Below are 24,023 nucleotides of genomic sequence, written 5' to 3'. Positions count from 1 at the left end.
AAGCGTTACTTAGGTTACGAACCTATGGCGATAGGAAGTTTGACTCAAAGAAAATACTTTTTCTTTTGATCATTTTAATTTGATTATAATCAAATCTTATATGATGAAAAAGAAAATTAAGTTTTACTATCATCGAAGATTTGATTATAATCGAATTAAAATGATCCAATTTACTACTGCTTTCTTCTCATTACCAGGAGCATAGAAATTTGAGTCTTACCCAGTTTGACCTGATTTCAACGACGTTAATTTGGGCGTTAAATGTTTCCCTTTGAAATTTTTGACAAATTTTTGCCCTTTTGGCTCCGAACTCCAATATACTCCCTCATGCTCATACACGACTTTGCCCTCCCCTATTCGGGCAGATTCTTCAACATCTACATAGTCGTATGCTATCTAAGGGTTATGGGGCTTCACGCAATATCCTAACTTTATAAGAATTTTCAACTTCATTTTTTGTACCAAACATTTTCTGTTTGCTCTAAAACCTTTCTAATAACCCGTCAATTTGACACCCAGTCACCCCTTAACAATGAAGGTATGAACTCAATGCTATTACATAATCAATCAATCAATTTACAGTTCCATTCTAATACAAAAGAATTGATCTTGCAATGTGGCTAGCTTTCAAAAGACGTGTATTATGGCACAAAATTTTTGAACAGAACAATCATCTCAGTGGTATGAAATTGTGAGTCGTATACATGTCAAGAACAACTGCAACCAGGTTGAAAGCATCGTCCATTCTGCCATGGTCGACCCCCAAAGAACTGCAATTACTTCTGTATTGGATAACTTTAATTTGACAGGCTTAAGTCTTTTCAATCTGAGCTGATGCCAAACTGTAGTTCGGGCAAGGGTCTTGGCATTTTATGACAATCGCTTAAATGTCTCGAGTTTTTAGCTCAAATGTATGGTTAAGGATGGGGAGCTTGTTCTGGTCACTCGGATTGCTGAGACAGAGATCTTAAGACACGTTGTAAAAGGAATCCCAGCAAAAGTTTTCTCAGTCGGAGAAAGGTTGGGAGTCCATGCAAAGATGGACCAGTTTTCTCTGGTATTGTCCATAATATTCACCAACTGCATGGACATCTTCACTTTCTGGGTTCAGTCCAGGCAAGTTAACCAACTTATCTGAAGATCTTAATTCATCATCCAAGCTAGATAGATATTCACTATGGATTTCCTGGCAAGCCAGTATAAACATGGCAGCTGTGTCTGGTTGTTGTGCCCCACGAAGAGAAGCTAATGCCTCAGGCAGTGCACCAGCAGCAACATACAAGATCAGTGCCCTGCATTGAGTTATTACTAATTAAGGGAACCATGTGTTTTCTGGAAAATACCATATGAAGAAAAGATGATACCTCCAAATGTTGTGTTCAGAATGAAGAACATGCTGAGCCCACCTCAGCAAAACCCTGTAGGACCGAAATTTTAAGTTCACCATTTTTGACAAGTATATTGTAAGCAAATCATAGTGGTCATAGAACTTCCATGTTCTCTTCTATCAGAGATAGGTACTAACCTTGCATAATCAGTTCCTTTAAGATGTGTTGCAGCTAATGTTGCAGCATCAGTCCAGCATCCAGCATCTTGTAACTGCCAAATAGATACAACATGAAATTAACCAACAAGTAGAGAAATATGAAATGTGGCATGTAACTGGAGTTGCAAAATCTGTGCAAGTCCATTTATAATGGCTAATGAAAGGAATAATTCTCAGAAAAATAGATTAGTAAGAGGAAGTAAAACTTGTAGCATGTAAGCAACTACAGAAGATGCCCTAGTTAGAGGACTAGGGAGATGAAAACACGACCCAGCTATGGGTGCATTTGGTACAAACGAAAATATTTTCAGTGGAAAACATTTTATGTGGAAAATGTTTTACCCTGGAAAAACATTTCCTGGATAATTTTCTGGTGTTTGGTAGGGTATAGGTGTAATTGTCACAGCTTAAACGTATAAAGTGTAAGATAGATTTTGATGATAGTGTCTTGGTGATATCTTTGAGTATTACAGATTGATAATAATGTATTCAAATGAAAATTAACAAAAAGATCCAAAAGTGGTTAAAGCAAGTGATAAGGAGTAAAGGTTGGGATATTTGCAAAAGAGAATGATGTTTCCCAAAAGCAATGGAAAGTCATTATCCCGATTTTGGTGGAAACAACATTTCTTGAATAAAACATTTCCCACAAGGAAAAGGCAGTTTTGGCCCATGAGTTGCTGCCTTTTTCTTAAAAAAAACTTCTCCATATTATTGGACTAACCAACTAAGTGCATTTGACCTTGAAATAGATTAGATACTTTGATCCTGACATGGACTGAATCCAATGCACTTTAATGTTTTCCAAGGGCAATTCTGGATTTGGAACTGTGTTGAATTCTTCACCTATAAATTCTTAAAGGAATGTAATCTGAAGACATGATGATAACTAGGGTGTCTCTCAAAGACATTGAACCTTCCTGAAGAGATCGGAACCCATGTTGATTGGACCCTCCAAAAATGCTGCCAGACCCGTGTCAGATCCTCCAAAAATAGATAGTTTTGGAGGATCCAACACACAATCAGCGGTATTTTTAAAGAGTCCAAGCAGCATAGTTGCAACCAGTAATTTCCAGGCACACTTCAGTTTCTATTCATCTAACTGCCTCCAATTTCACCATGATGGAGTGGATCGGACAAACAAAATCAAGAACTGCACTTCCATTCTTTTTTTTGAACATTGGTAAAGTTGTATTCTTCAGCATTAAGGACATGCTGGCCACCTTCAAAAATTTACAGCCCTAACCAAAATTACAAGCTCCCTCTTAATTACTGCACTTCCACTCTTATCAATAAATATCGCCTCCCTTCCAATCACTCAATAAGTGATTGTCTTGTGGAGTCAAAATGAGTTTTAAATTCATTATGCTATTCATCATCCCTGTCACATTCCACCCATAACTTCATAGTCAGCGCCTTCCACTAGTTGACAGAAGACTGCAAGGACCTTAACAATGTTTCCTCGTCAAATATCCTCACAAAGGAGCTAATTAATTCAACACGCTCACCAAGATCAAAAGGAACTAAAAATTTCACACTACTAAAATCTCCAATGGGCAAAATCTCATTCAAGGCCATGCTTCAGCTTACTTCAGATAATGTGCAATTGTACCATTGACATTGTAAGTCTTGGTTTTTACACAACAACTCATCTTTATCCTCCTTATCACAATCACTACCAGCACCCTTCAGGGCAGCAAAATTTTTGCTCGCAATTCAATTGCAGGATTTGGGAAATTTTTCATCACTAGATAAAAACGAGGCTAGAAACATTGCTCCAGTCTATGAGATGGTAAAATACCATATTTGACCTTGAAGTAGCGCAATGGAACCAGCATTTTCATTAATACGGATTACTGTCAGTTGACTTCCGTCAATTTAAGGACCAAATTTGAACCTTTAGTTTAATTAAAGGTTAAATGTGCTTAGTTTAATATGATAGGGACAAAAATACTAATACTACAATAACTCAGGAAAAATCTTACTAGTGTCCTCCTTTCCCACTGGAAACTGATTTTCTGAAAAAAGAAGTCCACCATACCAAGCACAATTTATACACATCACATCATTCTTCACTCGCTTTTAGAAGATCAATAATGATTTAACATGGTGGAAAAAGATGCCCCGACCTATACATACATACATATATACAATATATGTGTATATTTCATACATATATCATTTATCAAGCTAGTCACAATTTTCAACATGCAGAAATCAGCCTGAGAACATAGAACCAGACAAGAACAGTGAATGGTTCCACCAAGTAGGAAAGATAAGTGAATAGATCAAGATGCTATAAGATTTAATCATGCATCAAGCTCAATCTGCAATAAGTACACTGCAGATAGTCGATAAATCTAGCCGATTAAAGTTCAATAAAATGAAGGCATGTAACTTTAGCATCAATCAATTTATGTTCAATGCATCAAGATCATTAACAAAAGAGAAAACATATGGAGAACATTACCTGAGAACAAGCTTCTTGATGCCTGCCAACGGCACAAAGAAGATGTGTTCCAGACAAGGACCGGTCTGTTCTAACCATATTGGCAGCAACAACCTACACAAGCATCACAACAAGTGACTTAACAAAGACACCAACACAAAGAAAGAGAAGGAATTTATATGGAAAAGATAAAATGAAACATTGAAACGAAGAAGCACCTTCACAGCCAGCTCAAGTAAAGACGTCGATACAGCTGAAGAAAGGGCAACAGCACGCAATGCATTTGCAGAGAAATATGAGCTCTCTGGAGGCGTGGAGAGCAGTAAGCTAACTGCAGCTTCTAGGTTTCCAATCGATACTAATCTGGTAATCAGAAACAAAGCTATCTTATTCAACAATTCAAGGTCAAATGACAGTCACCTAATGAAATGCATGTGAAGGCCAGAAATTAATTTTCATATGATGAAAACCCTAATTCTTGATTCCTTTATATGTTTTTTTTTTTTTTTTTTGATGAAAATAATTCCTTTATATGTTCTGTTGTTCCTAAAGAAAGCAATAAATGATATTGGTTCTGTTACGTCACTAGTTTCAGGGACTGGTGAGATTTCCAGGAATATTCGCAATAACAGACTCGTGATTCTGTTTCTTCTTTAATAAATGTAACTCTCAATCATTTCAAAAGCATCTGCATTCAGTCCCACCACTTGGGGCGCATCAAGAGATACCACACACACACACACCTTCTCATTTTGGCAATGTGAGCTCCTCCATGTAGACACTCAACAATGCAAATATTTCAGAAGAGCAAATAAAAGAAAGATGGGATTCATCATTCAATCACTAATTTGTTGAAGCTTATGACAGTATGCATCAGTAGTATTCTGGACTTCATCACTTGGATGGTAATGCTAATGACCAGGTTCTATCTCTCTCATTCTCTTTCCTTCATGTTCTGGTTATTATTTCTGAAACCTATCTTGTTGATCTATCTTACTAGTTTCTTCTTTCTTCTTGTTCTCTGCTTCTCTGCCTAGTTACAGATTACTTCTTGTTGTTTTGCCTTTAAGTTTCAGTTATCTCTTTGCTGTGGTCTGCCTCTAGTTCTTGCCTTTTTTTTTCTTCTGATTTTGGTGTAGTTTCTTGACTGTTAGTTTCAGATTATTTCCTGCCTTGACAATTAACAAAGCTAAATATTCTCATGTTCACTACTTACAGATTGGAGGATATACAAGTTTCAAACTAAACTAGGCCAACCCTGTCAACCTCATTGACCAACAATCTTGGTGTGTTGGCATAAGCAGATATAAATAGACCAGTTATATAGAGGACACTCACTCATGTACACGGTTTTGAATTGCCTCTTCTCCTTCCAGCTTTTCATGCCAAGGAATCTGCTCATTAGCACGCCCCCACAACTCTTCTTGTTCAAAGGCCATCAGCTGAAGTTGACCATTTCCCTGCCGGAGAGAAGCCATAAGATCAACAGATATCCTGGGAATAGATTTAAAGGCACCTAATTCCTTTCTTCTTCTTCTATTTTTTTGTTTTTGGCAAGCCACTAAAGGCACCTAACTTAGAAGGTGAAAAACCATTCCTGAGAAATTGGTGAGCAGACACACAGTTAAGAGGTCAAACTATGAGCAGATTATCTGTTTCATGAACACTCAGCAGAATTTATTTGATAATACTAACCAAAGAATTATTTTTCCCCGTTTCGGTCCCCGACTTTCCCTTTGATGATATCCTATTTAACATAGATACTTCATCAAGTTCTGACGTGGAAGCTGATTGAGGGACTCTTGCTGGAGACTTGTTAGTCAATCTTTTCATCCAGTAGTTTAGAGCTCGCGGTAATTGCAGCCAGAAAAGAGCTTCCATGGGTTCCCCAAATATAGCAGCAGCAAAGGCAAACCTTACTGCAGAACCTTTATCCACTAGACCAGCATAGAGTCTAACCATCTCATCATTAAGTATGCACCCTTGAGTAACAGACGTAGAAACATGTCAAATACTTCACCAAGTGTACTGTCTTTTATGCAAAATTTAAGTGTAAATGCTGCTAGATAATATATCCTACAACATAATATAATATTACACTAAAATAATACCTTCTCTACGATAAGGCTCCAGTACTTTGAGAAGCATCTCAGGCACTACAGAATCGCCAATGCGGGGTGATTCAATCATGTGGTTACGAAGATCTCCAGATGTTGGAGTTCCAGGAACTTGGTGGTTCGCGTCATCTGTGGTTGTACTCCATGTATTAAACCATGATGGCTTCACACCTAACTGTAAGATTGTACGTAATGCCTGCAATAACCAGAAAAAAAAAAACGAAGAGGTAACAAAATATTTATTTCCAACTTCGATATGAAAATTGTTAAACAAAAATAAAACCACAGGATTTTTTTTGAGAGAAGGGTAGCTTTGTATTCACACCAAAAAATTCATCATCCAAAAAATGATGAATTGGAAACTTACATCCCACCCATGGGTATACTTTACAAGTTTCCTATAAAATCAACTAAATCTACTATATCCCCTACAAGATTCTGTTTACACCAAAAAAACAAAAGGCTTATACAATTCATTCTAACCTTCTGTAAGTTAGTCTTTTGTCCCTCAAACTTCTTAAATTTCTTTCTTTCCAGAGGGTCCACCATATGCAAGCAGGGATAGTTCTCCACCAGTGTTCATTTCTTCCTCTGTTCCCAATACCTTTCCAGCTATTTAGTAGTTCCTTTGTTGTGCTAGGCATCACCCATTTAACTCCCAACAGAACCAAAAACATGTTCCATAGGCTCAACGCTGCTTACAATGAAGGAACAGATGGTCATTGACTTCTGCTTCCTGTTCACACATGACACATCTTGAACAAAATTGCCATCCCCTTTTCTGTAAGGCCTCATGTGTTAAACAAGCCTTTCTACAAACCAACCAACAAAAACAAGCTACCTTTGAGGGGAATTTGGTCTTCCAGATTAACTTCCAAGGCCAAATGTCTACCATTGACTGCCTTGTGTTAAGATTCCAGTAACATGATTTCACATGATTTCACTGTGAACACACCCTTGTTATGTAATTTCCATCTAGGTTTGTCAGGCCTCATAAATAAAGCCACAGGATTTGTTGCATGCCAACGAAAGAACTGACAATTGTAATAATTTAATAACCTCAAACCAAAAAGTTAATTTTGATTGGACTTTGAGCCTGACAACCCTAAGAGCTAGCTTTTCAAGTGAGGGTTCTCCTTGAACATACCAGTAAAAAACTGCTCATTCCCTCAATTAGTATAGGAAACCAATAGCCGGGGCATGCGAAGACTGGAGTTCCAGCCAACATTAGCTAACACAACAATAGGGATCAGTCTGGCTATGATACATTGATAAGAAAAATGGACCTTTGTCCTAACTCGACTTCACAAGCTAGCTATGAGGTCAGAAATCTCCAAGACCATATAAGGAGGCAACAACGGATCCCATCAACTAATTTGAGACACTTAACAGATTTAAATATTCTTCTCAATAAAGCAATCCTATCTATGTTAGTTTAGCATGCTTTGTGGAGAAAAGGAAAAGCAAAGTTACCAGGGCATGTGCTGTGGGTAGTAATATGGGAGAACACAAAGGCACTGGTCGAAATCTTTCTTTGACTGGTCGAGCTTGTGGACCATGGACCATTTTATTGTCACTCCTGCATAAGCAAAAAAAAAACAACAGTTTTACAAAGATACGCAAGTCAGAAACCAGGAACTCTGAAAAATAAATCCATCTAGAATAGACAAAGGGTTGAATTATAACAAGTGAGATAATTTTTGGGTTATTGGAGAAAGTAAGAAATTGCATCAAGTTAAAGTATTTCAAATTTCTACTGCAAACATCATATTTCTGCCTCCAAAGGTATAAATTGCTCAATATCAGACACAACCGCAGCAGTCACTTAAGTTGTTCTCCCTATGTGTTATACGGGGACTAGCATTCTTTAGTTTTCAAGGCTAATGCGGGGAACTTTAACAGTTTCTGGAAGCTTATTACAGTGTCAGGATTCTCTAAAATGTAGCAGGTAATGATAAGTCAAATTAAAGCCAATTTCCCTCAAAAAAGTGTGTGAAAGAGAGACAATCAGAATACCAAATAATTAAAATTAAACTTATTGAAAAGGACCAGTAATAAAACGAATTGAAACAGAATCACATAGCAAAATAACCAATCAAATCATGATAAACCTGTCCCAACTCCTAAGCACGAATGCAAACTTATGGAAAAAGAAGCAGAAACCAAGATAAAGGATTCTTCTGGCAACTCCAGACAAGCATTTACTTTCTTTCTTTTTATGAAGGCTCCAGGTAAGTGTTACTTCATCTGTAACTACGCATCTAGGAGCAGGACAAGAAATTTGATTAACCTACAGAGCCATTATTCAGACAAGCATTTACTTTCTTTCTTTTTATGAAGGCTCCAGATGAGTATTACTTTATCTGTAACTACGCATCTAGGAGCAGGACAAGAAATCTCATTAACCTACAGAGCAATTATTCCAGAGTCTAGAGCACACAAGCTGCTTCCTACCCCATCAGATTTGTACATTTCAATTGTTACTGAAGTTTTATTTTATAACCTGGGAGAACAGATAAAACAGATAATGAAACAGAATAGTAAGCTTGTTGGGACATACATATTGACTTCAACAAGGCGAAAGCTGCTATCAGCTCCAGCAATACATAGCACCAGTGGATCATTCTTATCTGATCGCAAAGGCAACCAATCGAGCTCCAATACAAGAGTTCCAGGAAATTGAGGTTGTAAAACTGAATTGGCTAATGGATCAGGTGAGTCCTGCAAATGAGAAATGTAATATAGTTTAGAAGCAATTAGAACTGTGTGCCAGACTTTTACATAACCTTTGAACAGCTAATTATTGAGACTTCAGGCGAAACCCATGCAAAGAACTTGAAGGAAGGGTAATAGGAAGTTCAGTTATTCAAGTATTATGGATCTAAATAAGATAAGACTACAAATAAGGAATCACCCTTCGCTTCGGTTATCGTATTATGTGTTGTTTCTACTGTTCTCTTCTCCATTATGTTCAGGTCTGTTTCACTTTTGAATCTCCCTTTTCATACTTGATTTTATTATGCTTTACTTGAGCCAAGGGTCTATTAGAAAGACAGAAACAGCCTCTCTACTTTCTCAAGGTAGGGGTAAGGGCGTAAGGCTGCGTATACACCACCCTCCCTAGACCCCACCTGTGGAATTACACTGGGTATGTTGTTGTACAGATAAGGAATCACTCTACAAAATGAAGCAGTAATGGGATTCTGATACTACTGGAAATATATTCTCTCTTTTTTTTTGACAAAGGTAAAGAGCTGGAAATATATTCTCTTAATCAACAGCAAAACTATAGATAATCTGTATTTCTATGATAGGGAAAACGATACAAATTTTCAGGTATGTCGACTTCCATAGAGAAGGAGGAAACAAATGTACTCAGAATATTGAGGCACATGCAAAGAAATCAACAAGGGGAATTTCTCGCTTACCAGATCAAATACCGAGAATGTGTTATCATAAAACAGAACGGCAATACGCCCACGACTACGATCTCCAGGAACAACTGGTGAGAACTTGATTCTACGGATGCCTTCCCTATGGGTGTTAAATGAGGACGACTGTCCAGTAGTAACATCCCACCAGCGAATGTTTCCTGACCTGTCGCCCATAACCTACAGAACGGATGCATTATTGCCAACCTTGTTAACAGATAAGCAATCAGACAGCAAATGACACTTCGATGTAAAAAGAACACACGGCATACCACATGAGGCAGACGATAGGCCATTGCTGTCACCAATCCCTCAGATGAAACAAATGAAGATGAAGGCCACTTTGGTCTAGAAAAATGACAACATTATGTGAGGTACAATTGTACAGCTGATGGCAGAACAAAGACATTGAAAGAGGTAAGCAGATTCAAAGGTAAGGTAATCTGATTTTCGCTCTCACCCAGGCTACACTTTAAGGAAGGTGAAAAAAAATGTGACCTACACTTCTTTTTCTGAAACTGGTAACTTTGTATATTCCTCAAAAGTGGCCTACACTTCTATTTTAGATTGTCCCAGAAACTTGGCATCTTTACTTACCATTGAACCTAACAAAAACCGATAATACAGAATTTTTCTTTTCTTATTAATAAATTTTCTTTCTTGCTAGATGATACACAATGACACATAAAAGAGACCACCAATAATCTGATAACTTGCACTCTCTGCAACACATACCTCATAACAAAATAACAGAAACTTGCAATACAATTGAACACATGTTATGAAGTCCTTATTTTTGTTACCAAGTCTTAAATAAAGCTACAAACCGGAGCTCAGAACTCAAGGAAAAGCAAAGGTTCACCAAAAGTATTCAATCAATTACATTTATTGCTAGTAGGCCACAGGGATACACATTGAAATTCTTGTTATATAATCAGCTTGTTCCCAGCATATAGGCCAGGATCAGAATTGTCCATTTAGCAGCTGACTGCTTGTAGCTTAAGCAGATTACAAAGACTCAGCATTATTTGATCCACAAAAGAACCTTTGCAGTAATTAAAAATTGAAATATAAAAAGATATAATTAGTTTCTGCCCAACTTGAAAGACAAATAATGCACACATACAGAGAGAGAGAGAGAGAGAAAGGACAGAGGAAACTAATCTAAAGGTCAGCCCTTTGCCAAATCCATATTGCTTCATAATACTGATTCAATCGTTAAACCAAAATATTCACTTTTTGATAAAGGATCACTATACCTTCGCATTATCTGCCAGGCTATAACAATAAAAAGTCAATTGCTCTTCCATAGCTTTGACCATGCATTCAAACACTCCCTACCACCCCCGAAATTTGATTGGATATAATATTCCTTGGTAAAATGAAATCAGAAAGGAAATATTTGTAACTAATTCTACAAGACCATAGGAAAAATATCAACTTAGACAGTTAGCCCACCAAATGCTAACTGATTGACTATCGTTGTTTTATAAACATTAGAAGAAAATACCTGAAGTCACGGATCCTTCGACCATGAACCTCAAAAACTCCAAGTGCACCATTGACTAGTGCAAAAGAGAAACTTTCTGAAAATTCATCTTGAGATCCATCTGTCCCAGCTCCTTCTGCAGTCAAAATTTACTCCATAAGTATTAGCATTCACAAAAAACAAGTCATAGAAGACATCATTTTGTAAGGAAATATGTACTCAAGTAATGCGTGAAAAATCAAGTAAACTGAGCTCACTAGCATCTGCTGCTGCAACTGCTTCTTTTGTTGGGGAGGATGTCTCTGTTGACGCTACGGCAGGACGATCTTTAGGCAATGGCCGTGGTACTGTTGGAAGAGTCCATTCTAGCACAGTGAATGGGAGAGCTAGTGATCTAAGCTGCATTGAAAAATATAATACAATAAAAGTTGGAAAGTAAAGAATAAATAATGCAATGCCAGATTAACGCCAACCAGGCAGACAAAAAGATGTTATTTTCTAACTATACATCAATATACTTGTGAGAGAACATCCTAAAATAATCAAGGAACCATCACCAAGCGGAATTAACTTAGTCAGCTTTTTCAGGAGTACTGGTGACACTAGGGTAGCTACAAGCATATGGTCATCATTTCCACAAGGTAGTTCACAATCCAGTTAGATCCAATTCAATATGTTGAATAAGTCTTTACAAGTAACTTGACGTGTTCAGATACAGAAACAGCACATGACTGAACAAGAGACTGACACTGAATTGCATGGTAAGCAAATCCTAAATAGCAAAGCGTTCATATTCCACGTTTCAAAACCTGATACAAACGCTGTGTTTTTTCCAAGGGAGCATCTTTTCAAAAGCCTAACTGCCTAAGTGTGAAGAAGGTTTGCAGCATGAAGTGAGAGAAACTGATCTTTTCATAGCTAATCTGGATATTAGATTCCTAAAGCTTTTCTTTTCTTTCTTTTTTTTGATGACCATGGTCTTCAAACAGGGGGTATTGATGCAAGGTTGGAGGCTTAAGATAGGGAATTAGAAGTTAATTAGAAGTCAATTCAGTTAGGAGCTGATGTGTCACAAAATCGGTTAGGCAGTTCGCACTTTCAGGAAAACAGTTAACACTGTTCATGTGTCACAAAGTTGGTTAGGAACTATCATCTATGTAGATGAAATTCTCAATTGTATAAATACAGTACTTGATGTATATTGCTATTCGTTCATGAATAATATCATACTCTTCTCTCTCTCTTCTACAATTCTATATCTCTGTTTGCTATAATTCTCGGAATTACTCATTCCTAAAGCTTTTCTTTGTCACTACTCGCTAATTTATTGAAAATTTGGAGTGAACTACAACATACCCATTGCAATCCTACAAGTGGGGTCTGGGGAGGGTGGTGTGTACACAATCTTACCCCACTACCTTGTGAAGGTAGAGAGCTTGTTTCCAATAGACCCTCGGCTGAAATAAAAACTGGGTATGAAAGAAAATACAGTAATGAAGAAGTCATGCTAAAACTAATGGGGAAAAAAACAATAGCAAAAATCAATAAAAGGATAACCAAAGCAAGGGAAATAACAATTAATAATAAAATCGAAGAATAAGATAGTAGGAGAGTAATAATAATAATATTGATAAGGAAAACTAGACAACAATCGAATACCTACTAGCTTTCTACCCTAATCTTCGTCCTTCATATCTTCCAATCTAGGGTCATATCCTTTGTAAGTTGCAGGTGTGTCATATCACTCATATCCTAGCTAATCACCTCTTCACAATACTCCATTGTTGGACTCAACACCCCCTCCGCACGCCCATAATTGGAAATTTGGAGCGTAGATAATATAAGATGAGGCCAACATCGGGTGAAATAAGACTTGGGTGGACATGGCTCTGATACCATGTTGAAATGTGTGATCATCTCATCTAAAAGCTTAAGCTTTTATAGAGAACACACTTTTATATTCTTAATTATATTCTCAACAACTAAACCAAAATATAAGATGGTTGATCATTCTGGTAGAATTGGTCAGAAGATTATACAATCACCCATGAAGTCCTACATACTAAAATCAACCAAGATCCTAAAAGATTCTTTATTGATAGAATCTTAGAAAAACAACTCATATCTTAATCTAGAAAGACGTTCTTTGAGCAACAAGTAAAGTTTTGGCATGCAAGAACTTCACAGTTCTCATAGAAAAGAGGATGGAAAACAAACACATTTTTCTTTTCCTTTTATCCGTTAAGGGTGGGGAAGTAACTATCATCCAAAGTTGTGGCTTAGCCGTCAATGAAATAAGTGAAAACCTTGCAGAACAGTTCAACTCCCAGCAAAGACAAAAGACCAAAAAAAAAAACTAAGTGATCTATTCCCATCTGCCTAGGCCTTGTGGCAGCATTACATACATGTGTGTTGTGGGTTGGTAACAAGTACTTGAATGAATAGCTGAGGTGCACTTTTACTAACCGGATACCATTGTTATAAAAGAAAAGGGTAGGGAAGTAACTGTGTTCGCTATGAGCAACTTCAGAGCACTTAGAATCCACAGTTTAATAAAATATTACGCTTTAATCTCATTAATTGGGTCAACTTACAATCCACGATACCTTCATTTTTTGAAATGGTTCCACAATACTTTCATTAATTTCAAAAATGCTATCTCAAGATCCAAACATTAATTGAAACAACCTGAAACCATATTTTACTCAACATGAATCGTGGCGAGAATAAGAGAAAGAACATAATTACCATGATTGGTGTCTTAGTCATAGCCCAAACTTCTACTGGTGCATCACGAAACAAAATCAATAGGTACCTACACGACAGACCATTTTTAGGCTTAAAAGATTAGGGAACATCAAAGACTTTTATCAGCTCAATGAGAGATGATAAAAAGGACATAGTATAAGATGCGGAATAAAGAGAACACACATGGTGAGTAAATCCACATTTTTTGGAACAAACCATTAGCTAGAAGCAATCACTTAAATCACAGTTATGTAGAAAGCAAAGAGAAAATCAATACCCATTCGGTTTATAATCTAAATAGTCCCAAAGAGTTTCCTTAGAATTCCCTTTCCCAAGCAATTATGCTGCGCTTAAAAGATTACATGTGTTATCAATGATCTAAATGGGTTAAGGAATGGAAGAAGAGGGTCAGTCATTGGGCAAGCCTGGAAAACAACCTCCCGAACACCCTACTCCAATTTTTTTCTTTATAAACAATGCAAAGGAATTACCAATAGAAAAAAACAATGTAGAGGAAGTAATACATGGGCACAAAGCTGTAATTCGACTAGAAGTTTCAAAACACAAAAAAAGAATGAGCTTGTATTAAAACAATTTGAAGTGCATCAGCAATGGAGAACAGGAGGAAGAGACTGACTTATTTGTCTCTCTACATTTCTTTTTTCAGAAAATGTTTTTTATTTTATTAATTAAGAAAAACTTGTTTCCATGTTTCTTTTTTTGGAGAATGGTAAAGTTGTATTCATCAGCAATGAGGGTATGCTGGCAACCAAACAAAAAAAAATAAAAATTCAAAGGTCAAGTAGTCATGATTACAAAGAGCCTAGGAAATCTACTAACTGATCTACTTCATATATACCCTCTTCTTTACACCAAAAATATAGAGTATTAATGCAGTTTTCTTTAACTTTCTGCATTGGGTTAGTAATATTCTTAAAGCACCTATTGTTTCTTTCCTTCCAAATTGACCACCACATGCAAGATGGAAATAGATTCCACCATTTTCTCTGTGTTTTACTCCCCCCTCTTCTCATCCAACAGTTTAGTAGGTCAGCAGTATGCTCAGGCACCACCCAAGGATCTTGAATAATGCTTTGAAACATATACCATATCTGGGAAGTCACTCTACAGTGAAGGAACAAATGATTGTTTGTTTCCTCCTTCTCATGGCAAAAGAAGCACCTAGAAACAATCTGAAATCCTCTTTTTTTCAGTCTCTCCTGAGTCAGACATGCTCTTCTGCACACTGACCATGTGAAACACTTTATCTTGGTTGGGGTGTTGGATTTCCAAATTTGTTTCCAAGGTCCAAAATGCCCCCTGGGTGTGTTGCCAGGTCTCTTTTGTACATTCTTCCAACAGAAAATTCCCCATCCCTATCATGTTTCCATCTGATTGCATCAGGATTAGTGTTGAGTCCCGGAAAATCTTCCAACCTTTGCAGTAAATTGGCTACTCTATCCACCTCCCAGTCATTTAAGAGCCTCCAAAGGGTTATATTCCACCCTTGCTGAGACCACATCGCAGCAATAGATGCTCCAGGGTTGTCGCAAAAAGAGTACAAATCTGCAAAGTCCTCCATGAGGGAGTTCTGTCCTATCCACTTGTCTTTCCAAAAAAGGATCCTAGTCCCCTCACCCACCTTGTAGCATATGTTCCTCGCTAGTTTTGGCCACAAATTTCTGATAGACCTCCAAACTGAGACCCCATAGGTGCTGGTCACAGTGTTGAATGTCCATGAATCAGTTTGTCCATACTTGCTAACAATAACATCCTTCCACAGAGCCTGGCCCTCTTTACCAAACTTCCATAGCCATTTTGACAGTAAGCACCTATTTTGCAGACCTAGATTCTTAATACCAAGACCCCCTGATTTCTTGCTTAGTTGGGCAGTTTGCCATTTGACCAAGTGAATGCCCTTTCCTTCCTTGTTGCCCAACCAAAGAAAATCTCTCCTTAGTTTATCTAATCTGTCTTCCACCTTTGCAGGTAAGGGGAAGAGAGACATAACATAAGTAGGGAGAGCATCTAAGACAGAATTGATCATTGTTATTCTTCCTCCCAGAGATGGGTATTGTGTCTTCCAGGTGGCTAATTTTTTCTCAGTCTTCTCCACAATTCCATCCCATATTTCTAATTCTTTGTGGTTGTTACCCAATGGCATCCCTAGATATGTAGTTGGGAGATTTTCTATCTTACAACTCGAAATATTTGCTAAACACTGGATGTTAGCTACTTCCTTGACTTGAAACATGCTGCTTTTTCTCCAGTTCACAGAAAGCCCTGACACTGCCTCAAAGATTACTAATACTATTCTGATGAAACACACCTGCTCAGCCTTGGCATCACAGAAGATCACAGTATCATCTGCATACAGTAATTGACAAATTTGTAGATCTTCCCCAGCCTTGTTTCCATGTTTCACAAGTCAATAACAGTAATGTCTTTAAATTCATGAGCTGGCAGGGACATCCTTGATATACTGAGATCCCATGACACATAAAATGGGTGCCACATTATCTTTTCTACTGTCAAAAGAATGTTCACAATAATGAACAGTCCATATAAATCTGAACTCAAAATTCATGAAAATGCTCTGGAACTTGGCCAAATGAAATTTTGAAGATTTCCCATTCCCTAGCACATACATGCCTCTTATAATGAAATAGTACAATACTACATCCTTCAGCAAAGCTTAACTACTCCTGGTCATATAGAGTAAAGATCTCGCTAACACTATTGAGTCAAGAAAAACAAAAGCATTTCATCTTTTATTGCACACAATATTGACAAGTTGACAAATGCACCTGCCGGAAGATGAAGCCCTTAAAGCTCTAATAGGTGCTCGCTCTGGTTTCTGCAGAACTCGAAATGGTCGATTGAGTCCACTTCGAAGACATGTCACAACGAGCCTATTGATGTAGCCACCTGCTTTTTCTGTACCCTGAAGTCCAAAATGAAGATTCTGTGTGAGACCAGTCCTTTTTATATTGAAACTAGTGAATATGCCTATACTTCACATGGTTGCAAAAGATTTCTTTAATTAATGAAATGATCCTTTTAAATACTCAAATCTTAATCTAACTAAAAAAGAACAAGGTTTTTCCAAAAATAAAAATAATTTTAATTTTTCTTCGAAAGACAATATAAACATACAAGTTCAAAACTTAAACACAACAGTAATTTGCATAACTTAAACTTTCAAAGAGAAAAGGCTTGAAAACATAACAGTCAAGTCAAAACATAACCTTAAGTGAAAATAAAATGAAGTAGCCACAACATCACAGCAACAAAATCCAAAAGCAGAAGTGTTGAAACAGCTCTTGCATTCAAAGAGAAAAGGTTTTCACAACAATTGAACTACAAAGAAAATTAGCCCATAAAATATTACACTGCAAAATTTTAGCAATTTTAATAAGTAGATATCAATATCAACCTTAATTTCAACCAAAAAATACATATTGTAAATTCTTGTGTTTAACATTTGCCTTGGAAATTCCTTTCAAGAAAATCTAAGGAACAACTTGACAAATTTAAAAGAGCATTCTTCACATTTTAATACAGCAAAATTTAAACAATTTGAAAGGCAAAAAAGACTCTTAGGTCAACTCTGTATAAAATTAACCTATATAGTTGTTGTTTTTTTATAATCGTGGTGTCCGGACCAGCTCTCGTGCACCTCGACTAATTCCACGGGATACCCAGCCACCTCTCACCAGCAACTATCAGGTAACTCTGTCCACTAAGGCTAGGAGCCTAGGACAGACGAGAACAATCACTTAGTGCTTTTGTCTCCGTTGGGATTAGATCCTGAGACCTCATGGCTCTCAATCACTTCATTGACCACTAGACCACACCCTTGGGTGCAACCTATACAGTTTCTTAGTAGCACTTTTGAAACAAGTGTAGATGCATAATTTTTACCCTTTTATTCCCTTCTCAATTGTATACATTTTAAGTATTCAAGTAGTTCCTTTTAAGATCTTCAGTTGTCAAATTCAAACTAGTTGATTACTAATTTGTATCCCTCTTCTCCTTTTAATTTTTTTTAATTTTACTTTTGGCTTTTCTTTTTCTCCTTCTTTCTTTCTTTGTTTTCTTCATCTTCCCTACACATTTTTTGCCTTTCTTCTGCAAAGAGTTTGTCTCCTACCATTTTAAGTTATTTTCTATATTTCTTCCCCAATTATCTCTCAAACACATCAGTAAATATTTTCTTTTCTTTCCTCAAAAAAAAAAAAAATCTTTTCTCAAGTTTTCAACAAAATCCCTACATTTGATTCTTACGCCTAATAACTTTTCACACCAGTACACATTAATATGAAAATTTATTTCGTTACCTAAAGTAAGGACCATAAATAGGAGAAAAGAAACCCCAGGGGTGTGGGATGAAGTGGGTTGAAAATCATGAGGTCTCAGATTCAATTCCCTGCAAAAGGAAAAAAACTAGGTGATTTCTTCTCATTTGTCTAAGCCTTGGTGGATAGAGTCACCTAGATCATGAGTTGGTGGAAGGCAGCAGGTGCCTCATGGAATTAATCGAGGTGCACGCAAGTTGGCTAGAACACCACGATTATCAAAAATAAATAGGAGAAGAGGAATGAACAAAGACATATAATTGAAAGAAAAAGAAAGGCATAATCTGGAAGAGTAGATATATAAGAATCTTGGCGGCAGAGAGATGCCATATCATCTGACTATTAAATGGGAAGGGGAAATGGGGGAAAATCTGAGAAAATAAATAAATAGAATCACGTCTTAGGAGGTGCCGTAATGCCTCTCTATAGACTATGATTATTTAGATTATAGATGTTACTTGTGATGATAGTCTATATGCAAGGGAAAAAAAATATACAATGGAAGATTCCTCGGTGATAGAAATCTAAACAGACACTCAACAGGTAGAGAAGATGCCAACATTATGTTTCTCCTTGGAAATAGTGAATTTTTTGCTGTTTATATTTGTCACCTGTGAGTACGAGAAAGAAACCAGCCGGGAATTCCCAAGCCACCTTAATCCCCTGACAACACTGTTATGGACTGCAAAGCTAACGCTGACAGCGTTGGCAGAGACATCAATCACGTCTATTGTACCGCTTTGAGTTCCCACAGCAACAAGCGGAACAGCGACAGCTGGAGAGTTTCCTCCACCTTCATGATTGTAAGCTATTTAGTGGCAAAACCAGCACAACCTCATCCGAAATCTTGATAAATTTTGTATAATACAAAAAGAGTAGCAGTCCACAAATATACTTACGTCCCAAAGTAGCAGTCAAAGAAGGAGAAGGTACAGCCAACATAGTCACCGCTGAAGAAAGAAGATGAAGCTGGCCAACTAGACTAATCTACAATCAAAAAAATAACCTTCAGTGATGGGGGGAAAATCTTAAAATTCTAAAACAAAAGAAGACATTATTTTATTAGTGATCATTTATTTAAAAGCCCATGATGATACGCTTCCATTTTTTTCCTGTCAGCCAATGAAAGGAGGCCCTCCATGCCAGTAAGAATGACCAGAATGAATATTTTCTCCACTATTAATGCAGGTATATCTCAAAAAGGCATACCTTGCAAAACTATCACTAACCATAAAAGAACAGGAAATAGAACCAATTCTTTTTGTTGGGCACAGAGGCCCTATAAAAAGCTCACACAACTCAACTAACTGAGGACACCAAGTCTTGACTTGTATATTACTTTGTACATAACTATAAATAGGCTGAATAGGTCGCTTCATTTTAATCCTAGTATGCAACCAATAAGTCCAATATATTTACCCGTATGTTCACTGCACCAATTCATGAAAACATATTTGGTGGACGTCCAAGTACAACCTTTAGCGACATTCTGCCTAATCTATATAATAACCAGTAACAAGAGAGTGTTGTAAGGTAAAAACAGAGAAAGTAAAACTACATTCCTTTTATGTTATTATCAATATTTAATCTCTGTGTGTGTTCAATGGGTGGGGGTGGGGGTTGGGAGGGGGGGGGTTAAATTAGTAATGCCAACAATATGGATTATATACCCAAGTTCTGCCTGTGAATGTGGTTAAGACATTGTTCATAATTTTGTTTTGTACTGTACCAGTATAATCCAACTTGATTTGCAACATTGTTTAATGACCAAAGTTACGCAAGTCTAACCAACCTTGAAGGACACTTCATCCAGGCTTGTAGTGGACTTTGACAGACAGGTCCTGCTTCTATTTGCATCAGTTGACAGTGGAACTGTGCTAATCTCAGAGTTGTGACCCATGGGAATCTCTGAAGGTACAGACTTACAGGCTTCTGCAACAATATCTGGATTTGTCATGTCCTTCTGAATATCTACAGATCCTTCAGCAGTCAGGAGCCATTTCCATACTTTCCCATCATCAGAAATGGTGATCAAACGCGTCTTAGATAAAACAAGGGATTCATCACAAAAATCAAATGGATTATCAAAATCCACATCAACTGAATGATGTGCATCGGAATATAGCTTGCCAATAGTTTGAAAGGCGGCATCTGAATGGGAGACAACAGCTGCAAGAATTGAGGGGGAAGGAACGGCTGTGCCTATTGAGGGCATCAATTCTTCCATCGCACACATTGTGTGCACTTGCTCTCCGCTGTGACAACATGCAGATTATTATCCCTTTGAACTCCCATGAATACAGAAATTTGATATGTGCAAGGTTATGAAAATGGGAATATTAGAGTTTCAACTCACGGTCATGCAGAAACAAGGACAAAGAAAATGTTTTACAAGGTAACGAAAAATGAACCATTAGACTAATGAAAAAGAGCATTGCAGCTGAGTGCTCACATGAGTTGGTGAATTCAATTAAAAGCAACTTATCTGGCTACCAGATAACAAATAGCTTCTGAGTTAAGTCATGGATGTCACTAGGAAACACCACAATCCGTACTACATACAATGCCACGATAGGTCGATACCTACAAATCAATCCAGCTATGAACTGATTGAACCCAGACTTAATCAGCTCGCAAAGTTTTAGTTCAATCATGTTGAAGTGTGTGACCATATCATCTAAAAACTTAAGTTGTTAGAGAGATCACACTTTTAATTATTTAATTATATTCTCAATACGCCCCCTCACGTGCATGCCTGATTCTTTTTCACGGCCAAGCACGTGGAAATTTTTTTTAATTTGGGTGGCGGTGAGATTCGACCCCAAGACATCTTGGTGCTCTGATACCATGTTGAAGTGTGTAACCATCTCATCTAAAAGCTTAAGTTGTCAGAGAGAGCACACTTTTAATTATTTAATTATATTCTCAACACGCCCCCTCATGTGTAGGCCTGATTCTTTTTCATGGGTCAAGCACGTGGAAATTCTTTTTAATTTGAGTGGCGGTAAGATTCAATCCCAGGGCCTTTGCCCGCTCTGATACCATGTTTAAGTGTGTAACCATCTCATCTAATGTTGGGGACCTAACAATCAAAATTGCTCACCTCCAGATGCTAAGCTCCTCCTCCCTTTGAGCTAAGCTTGAGCTAGCTTTGGGGTGTGAGTTAGGCCCAAAACCTAATTTCACTGCTATCAGAGCAGGGCCCATCTCACCCAATGTTGGGGCCCCCAAAATCAAAATTGTCCACGCACCAGATGCTAAGGACTGGGCATAAGGTGAGGTGTTGAAGAATAACAAAAGTCTCACATTGGTGGTTAATGAGATGGGTGGACTCCTTATAAGACTTGGGCAATCCTCCTCCCTTTTTGAGCTAGCTTTTGGGTGTGAGTTAGGCCCAAAACCTAATTTCACAAAGCATATCAAGGTTGTATTTATAATTCCTAGTTCTGAGATGCAATAATGTTCTTTAAGGAAAATTAATTGTTCTTCAATGTTAAAGGTTCTCCAAATCTCACACCTCTAAACACTGAGTTTCAAGTTTCTAACTAGAATAAAACGATTTCTCGCTAACACCTAGCAAACTCTAAACTTAATGTAAGTATAACAACAATGACAAAGTTGTTTTGTCTCCCATATAGATCCTTTATTTGCATTATGTTTTATTCTTTGCAAAGTCATAGTGATTCCAAGAGACTGGGTCTTTGGGACAATTTCCCTCGATGTGATTTTAGTTCTCCCTCGTTCCTTTTAATTCATCTTTAATCATCATAGTACTGAACTAATGGACTCGGTGCAGTTGGAGGTCTACACCAGACATGTTTAAACTATCCAGTATCAGGTATGTACTCTCATTTTGTCTCTTGTGTGGTACTCTGTCAGGTGCTAGTAAATTGCATTCATTTGTTTTGTTTTTTGGGTTGTACAACTTAAACACCAAAAATAATTCTAATTTAACTTTATGAAACAACAGGGAAAGAAAATAAATGTTTGTACATGAGAATCAATAGCCTAAACATCTAGACAGCTGCAGCTTAGCATAAGCTTTGGGAATTGAAGTATTTGTACATTTTATTTTGCCTCTCATAGAAAAACTACTAGTATCCTTCTAAGTTTGTGACAGGAAACATTGGGGTTCACCGTGACTGACGAATACAAAAGTCAATGTAGTGGACTATTCCTTGGCATAGCACTAAGTGATCCTAAAACAAAAACAAAGAGTGAACGCAACTCATACTTCTCGGTTAAATATGCCGAGTTCCAATAAGCATAGTACAATATGCTACAACAAATAAAAGATCACAGGTTGATCACGTAAAGCTTCAGCAATCAGCGACTAGATAGTTGAATTCATGCCAAATACTCAAGTTTCTAAGTACTTACTCTTTCCGCCGCCAAGTACTGAGCTTTCCATCAAGATGAGCACAGTACAAAACTTCAATATTCGAGTCAGGTAACAACTCCAGAAACTTCCCACATCCCCGGGGCAGCCCAGACGAGAACAGCGCCGTCTCATACTGCAGATCAAACACTACCAATTCCCTCGGAAACGCCACAAAGATCAAATGCATCCAGTGTGGTGAAAATGCGAATTTCGAGATGTAGGTCGGAAATGTAGCTGATGCCGGAGCTCCATTACCTCCAGTAGATGAATCCCTCTCTAGCTTCTGCAATTCAGTAGTATCCGTACGAATTTGAAGTTCCTTAAGCACCACATCATTCTCTGTATCTCCCAATGCAGTCACTGAAAGCAAAAATCCTTTAAGTCCTAGTGCACAAAAATGCCGCGAATCAAACGGATCACGACGTAGACACGAGAAATACTCCGGCGCAGCGTCATATTTGAAGAAACACCGACCCGTGGAAGTATTAAACAGAGAAAGCAACGAAGGTCCACATAGAGCAGCTAAGATCCATGAATCCGGTCCAGTTTGTACCCAACATAGATCCTGAATCCCAAGTTTAGAACCTGAACCAGTATCAAAGAAAATTGTCGGAGATTTAGACCGGAAATCAAGTAAACAAATTCGTCCTTGACGATCACCGACGGCGAGAAGAAGATGATGTTGAGGGACGTCGATTAAATGCGGAAGAGTCTGTGGGGACCACCTGACGGAAGTGATGAAAGGGGACAATGAGGTAGTAGAAGAGGACGGTGGTGGAAGAGGGATAGTAGTAACGAGTTGCATTGAATGAGTTTCGACGACGGATACAGAGCTACCGGAGGCGTAAGCGAATAGGCCGGCGGGAGAAATATCGGCGGATCCACCGTTGCTCCGGGAAGGTGGGCCAGGTAACATACAGTCCCATGACTCATTTGGTGGCTTTTGAATTTGTATCGACATGGCCGGAAAACGCAATATTTGGGAAATTCCGATCGGAGCTGAGATTTTGGAATTTGAACGGAAAGTTCAGTAGAGACTGAAGAAGATGGCCGGGGACATTGTAGCACCTTGAAGAGTCTTCTTACTTTTGTTTTTTTTTTAAAGAAAAAAAAAATATTTGTAGTATATACTATAAAGTTTTTGATAATTGATTCTAATAATATTTGGAATTTGTAGCTTTATTTTATGATAAAAATCTTAAATTTTAATCTAAACAGTTTTTTAACTTGTATTTTAACACCTCGAAATTTGATCAACTTTTCAAATTTGACCACCTTGAAGCAACAATCAAGAGTGCTTGTGATCATATTAAAATCGACTATTTTTTATCTTAATAAAATATTTGAGATAGTCTCTAAATTATAATCTTATAATTTTTATAGAAACAAGAAGCAATAACGGAGTTTATCGTCAGAATTGGCATATAAAACTACTCAAGTAGATGATATCTGAAAAAATATATGGACTGACATAGAAAAGTGTAAATCCTAGATCATGAGAATC

The 24,023-nt window shown here is 37.5% G+C and overlaps 2 protein-coding genes across 2 annotated transcripts in view; one reads left to right on the top strand and one right to left on the bottom strand.

Annotated features, from left to right (window-relative positions):
* LOC125824410 (uncharacterized) overlaps window positions 1–24,023 on the top strand; it is a 106,208-nt gene that overhangs the window by 61,100 nt on the left and 21,085 nt on the right. The gene's annotated exons all lie outside the window — the stretch shown is intronic.
* On the bottom strand, window positions 602–23,598 carry LOC125824405 (uncharacterized). Its single transcript, XM_049503777.1, has 20 exons — window positions 22,519–23,598; window positions 19,931–20,393; window positions 19,038–19,125; window positions 18,750–18,931; window positions 16,588–16,724; window positions 13,781–13,847; window positions 11,290–11,431; window positions 11,054–11,168; window positions 9,816–9,891; window positions 9,541–9,723; window positions 8,673–8,833; window positions 7,586–7,691; window positions 6,107–6,308; window positions 5,691–5,977; window positions 5,334–5,455; window positions 4,214–4,358; window positions 4,017–4,109; window positions 1,526–1,599; window positions 1,365–1,418; window positions 602–1,292 (listed from the first exon to the last, which is right to left on the bottom strand). Exons 1-20 carry the CDS (start codon window positions 23,478–23,480, stop codon window positions 1,007–1,009), a joined length of 3,945 nt encoding a protein of 1,314 aa, XP_049359734.1. The 5' UTR covers window positions 23,481–23,598; the 3' UTR covers window positions 602–1,006.

Source organism: Solanum verrucosum, unplaced genomic scaffold, assembly GCF_900185275.1.
Source record: "Solanum verrucosum unplaced genomic scaffold, falcon-dt-bn FXZP01000022.1, whole genome shotgun sequence".
NCBI lineage: Eukaryota > Viridiplantae > Streptophyta > Magnoliopsida > Solanales > Solanaceae > Solanum > Solanum verrucosum.
The sequence above is the reverse complement of the archived record's forward strand: the minus strand, read 5'-3'. Positions and strand labels throughout refer to the sequence as shown.